A 4,673-nucleotide genomic window follows, 5' to 3' on the forward strand; every position below is an offset into this window, starting at 1 on the left:
AGGTGTACATGCAGATAGAGCACTCACATACATTAAGTAAATAAATAAATATAATTGCGGAAGCATAGCAACTAGAGAGCAGCTAACCTGGGCTGTGTAATGACAAGCTCATCTGAGACAAACCCCCCCACCCCACCCCCTTCTTTCCTGCTCCTGCGGATGGTCCTCCTCTTATTTAGAAGGCTCCCCTGGGGCTGGAGAGACAGCTCAGCAGGCAAGGGCGCCTGCTGCTCTTGTAGAGGACCTGGGGTGGGCACTTAATGTTGCTGTCATGACTCAGGTTACCCAGTTTACCGCAAACATTGCGGTGGGCAGGACTCATGGACCAAGGCATCTGGACACATCATCTCTCCCTCCCTTGCTCTCAGTGGTACTGGCAGCTTCCTCATCTTACCCAATCCTGTAGGGGCAGATCTGTAAGGTTCCCTTTTTGTCCTGTCCTCTACACTTAGTAGGTGTGAGCTGGGTGCCACAGCACAGCTCTGCAGCTGCTTCTGGAATTGTGTCCCCTGAGGATCTGTCCCCCTCAGGAGGGATGGTGGAGCTCATATAGCCTTTGGCCTGAGCCCCTGTTGCTGAGAGAAAAGGAGGCTGTTGCCAAGGACTCCAGGGGAGTGGATTCTGCTCTGGTCCAGACCCAAGGCACCCAGCCGTCCTGGAGACATTGTGTGAGCTGGGCTGGGCCTCCAGACACAGCCCCTGCTGCCCCACCCCAGCCAGGGTGGTGCTTGTGTGGGAAGGACTTTAAGTCCAGCTGCCAGACCCCTGATCGGGAGAGGCAGAGCAGGCCGGCCACCATGCACGGCTCCTGCAGCCCGTGGGTGATGCTGCCGCGGCCACTGCTCCTCCTGCTGCTGCTGACCGCCACTGGCCCCACCACAGCCCTCACGGAGGACGAGAAGCAAAGTATGGTGGAGCTTCACAACCACTACCGTGCCCAGGTGTCCCCGCCAGCGTCAGATATGCTGCAGATGGTGAGTGTGGCTGGGGGCCCACCTCCTGGGCCTGAAGGGGTGTGAGGCAAGGCCTGCCACAGCCCTTCTCCTCCTCGCCTCTCCATGGGGATGCTCTCTCAAGACTCCTTCCTCTCTGGTCAGTGACAGAGTCCCTGGTGCTGTATAATGCACTGGTCCCCATAATCAGTCCCATCTTCTAGATGAGAAAACTGAGGCTCGAAGGGAACTTACTCGGGCTTAAGCCCTGGCTCTCCACACACCAGTGACCTCCTCCTCAACTCAAGATGGGGTGTCCTGTAGGGGAAGGGGAAGAGGCAGAAGAGGCCAGAAAACACTGGAGAGGGGGGAGCAGGACTGAAGGACTTTGGGGCCCACAGTTCAGGTGCTCTCTCCAAAACCCAGTCTCGTTTGGGGCGCATCCTGTAACCATGTGGACTCTCTCAGTCTCTCATCTGTAAAATGGGGTCACAAGCACACCCACACGCATGGGCTGACTTGCATCCATGTAATACTACATGCGGTAAAATATGAAGAGCACACATGTAACACACATACAAACTATCTACACAACAGTGTGAGGAACACACACACAGTGGAGGCCGAGGCTGGGTGCCAGTAGCCAATCTGGTGGAAAGAATATTTATTATCAGATAACAGGGTTGAGGCAGGATGTCTGCTCTGGTTTCAGCAGATAGAGTTAGAGTCCCTCCCTTTTTGTCCTCTCTGAAGTCTGACTGGTCCACCCCACCCCCAGACACCCTCCAGGGGCCAGGAACCCCTGAGCTAAGAGCTAGGTCACATCTGGGAAATACAGCAGGGAACCTGGGGTCCTGACATTTAGCCTCAGCTTGTCCCCCGTGGCTTGGTGACTCTGTGGGGAGCCTTTTCCAGGTGGACAGTTAGGTACTGACATCCCTGCCCTTCAGGTCAGACTGGATGACCAGATGACCAAGAGAAATGCTCACAGCACCACTCGTTGCCCTTGGCAACCAGGAACTGCGGGCAAATCAGAAGCCTAGATACTAAGTGCCGTTCTGCCTGGGAGGGGGGGGCGTCTCACCACACAGATGGGTGAGAGCCAGACTCAGGATTTCCATCCACAGATGGCCCATGCCCTGCTGTCCCCTGTTACTTTGCTCAAGGTGTCCCCCACCTGGTTAGCACCTGGTCATTTAGCCCAATCTCTTTCTCCGCCCTCAGTCTGCCTACACAGACTTCCCATGTCCCACAAGACCCAGTCACCTGCGGCACTGACTACAGTGGCCACACTCCCGAGTGACTAACGAAACTTGGGGTTTTTGGTTCTTGCTTTCATTCTGGCTTAGTGACCAGGACTACTGAATGACAGAGTGGACGGACCTACTTCTAGGGAGAGAGGGCCATGGCAGTTGGAACACAGCAAACTGTAAATCCCGATGGGACTTCAGGCATAGACTCAGCTTAGAGGTTAGAGCGAGCGGGGGCTACTTTGAGCTGGTCTCTCAGTCATAACTATCTATTAAATGTACCCACTGGGGTGGGGATTTAACTCAGTGATAGAGCGCTTGCCTAGCAAGCACAAGGCCCTGGGTTCGGTCCTCAGCTCCCGGAGGTCCTCAGCTGGGGTGGGTGGGGATGGGAATTCCCAGCACTGTGACAATGGAGATGTTACTGCCTGTCCTAGAATGGGACCTATCTGTCTATCCCGGAGCCCTTGGATCACCCTAGACCCCCTGATCCCCATTTCTGCTCCCAACTGCCCACTATTATCAGAGTCTAGGGGACCACCCAGACCAGTGATTTGAAACAAAATGACCAAACTGGGGCTAGCCAGGTGTTCTTCAAAACATTGGCCCAAGCAAAGCTGAGGAGCTGAGTTCCCTCCCCAGACTGTGGAGGAAGAACGGGCTCCCCCAAGCTGTCCTCGTTCATGCAGGCAGTGTTAGGTGTGCTCCTGCATTCACACATGCCTAAAAGTAAGTGCATAATTAATTCTTAAAAATGGAGAGAGAGAGAGAGAGAGAGAGAGAGAGAGAGAGAGAGAACACCTCATGGAGGCACAGCCCTGGTACTGTCCCTGTTCAGGCTCCCTCGAGGGTTGCAGGAAGCTAAAGCACTGAGCAGGTGGGAAGTGAGCATGGTCACACAGTTCTCCCCCCAATGTCACCCCAAGCCTTCTGCTGCTGTTTTTGGTGGGGCTGCCAGGCTGGGGGTGGAACACAGAGGGTGGGACAAGAACATCCGTTTCCAGGAGAGGCTGACGGAGTTTAGTGGGATCCAGGTCTTCCTCCTTAGTCCTTGGGGTCAGATGCCTTAAGTTCCCCTCCCATGCTCCACACTTGCTCCGTCTTCTCCCAGCCAGCCAAGGACGAGGAACCTCGGAGGCTATCTAAGCAAAACTGCCCTTCGCCAGAGTCTCACCTGATGAGACAGAATCTGGAGTTGGGGTTTGACAGCGTTGTCTTAGGCAGGGCTCTGAGGAAGTGAGGGACCTTCACAGAGACAGTTTCCTCGGGGAGGAGGGACCGGATGCCGGGAGTTGAACACCTGGGAAGAGCCGTCGCCAGCGCAACGAGGCGGCAGGCCGGTGTCGATGCACGGCTCCACCCACGTTTCCCTGAACAGCTTCAGGTGCCCGAGCATCTCTGCCCCTCCCCCCAGCTACACAGGACACACAAAGATCACAACTGACATCAACCCTCTGCCCCCGCCCACATGCCCTGTGAAGGGTAAGAGAGGAACCCCCAGGGTCTGAGGTGGCACTCCCCCATCCCGCTGAAACCCACGGGGAACAGATTCCGGGGACAAGCCAGGGGTCACTTTGCTGGGGGGGGGGGACGTGGTGCGGCAAGCCGGTCTCTGGCCTACAGAGGATTCAAGACACCCCAGTATACTTTAACCACACTCACCACCCTGTCTTGCCTCCCTTGCGTCCCTGCAGAGGTGGGACGACGAGCTGGCCGCCTTTGCCAAGGCCTACGCTCAGAAGTGCGTGTGGGGCCACAACAAAGAGCGCGGGCGGCGCGGAGAGAACTTGTTTGCCATCACGGACGAGGGCATGGACGTGCCTCTGGCCGTGGGGAACTGGCACGAGGAGCATGAATATTACAATTTCAGCACGGCCACCTGCGATCCGGGCCAGATGTGCGGCCACTACACTCAGGTGACAGTCTGGGCAGGACGGCGGGCAGAGGTGGGGCGGCGAGCTCTCTTGTGAGGCCTCCTAAGGCTGCCTGAGGGCTGAGGAATCAGGGTGTTGGGCTGGCCTCTGATTGCTGGACGAGCCTTGGGATGGAGTGGGGACGAGCCGGGGGTGGGGAGTCTCTTGGTGTTGGGTATGGCCACCTGCACGATCGATCGAGCAGAGCCGGACTGGGCACGTGCGTGGAAAGGGTCTGGACCTCGTTTAGTAGGGAGAGGGCTTCCGGTGTTCTGATAAGCCGCTTGAGTGCGTGCGAACCGGACTGTGTGGTTTGGTCTGGACCTAGAGGTGAGGGGTGGGGCCACATGCACCTTGGGCGGAGCCGGGCTGGGTCCTTCTGGTGTTGGGTGGAGCCACCTGGTCCCTGGGCGGGGCCGGCGGACTCTCCAGATGGGTGGAGCTACGTGCTGGGCCAGGTGGCGTGTTTGTAACCGCTTGGCTTCACTCAGAGCAGCCTCGCTTTAAACTGGTCCTCCCGAGATGGGCGTGGTGGCGCACGCCTTTAATCCCAGCACTCGGGAGGCAGAGGCAGGTGG

At 57.2% G+C, this 4,673-nt stretch overlaps 1 protein-coding gene across 1 annotated transcript in view; it reads left to right on the plus strand.

Moving 5' to 3' along the window:
• The first annotated feature begins 789 nt into the window (after window positions 1-789).
• Pi16 (peptidase inhibitor 16) overlaps window positions 790-4,673 on the plus strand; it is a 9,191-nt gene continuing 5,307 nt past the window's right edge. Inside the window, exons 1-2 of the mRNA XM_021221800.2 lie at window positions 790-974; window positions 3,877-4,098. Coding sequence (XP_021077459.1) covers window positions 798-974; window positions 3,877-4,098 — 399 coding nt within the window. The 5' untranslated portion in view covers window positions 790-797. The remainder of the gene's footprint in view (window positions 975-3,876; window positions 4,099-4,673) is intronic.

This window comes from Mus pahari, chromosome 21 (assembly GCF_900095145.1).
Source record: "Mus pahari chromosome 21, PAHARI_EIJ_v1.1, whole genome shotgun sequence".
Taxonomy (NCBI): Eukaryota; Metazoa; Chordata; class Mammalia; order Rodentia; family Muridae; genus Mus; species Mus pahari.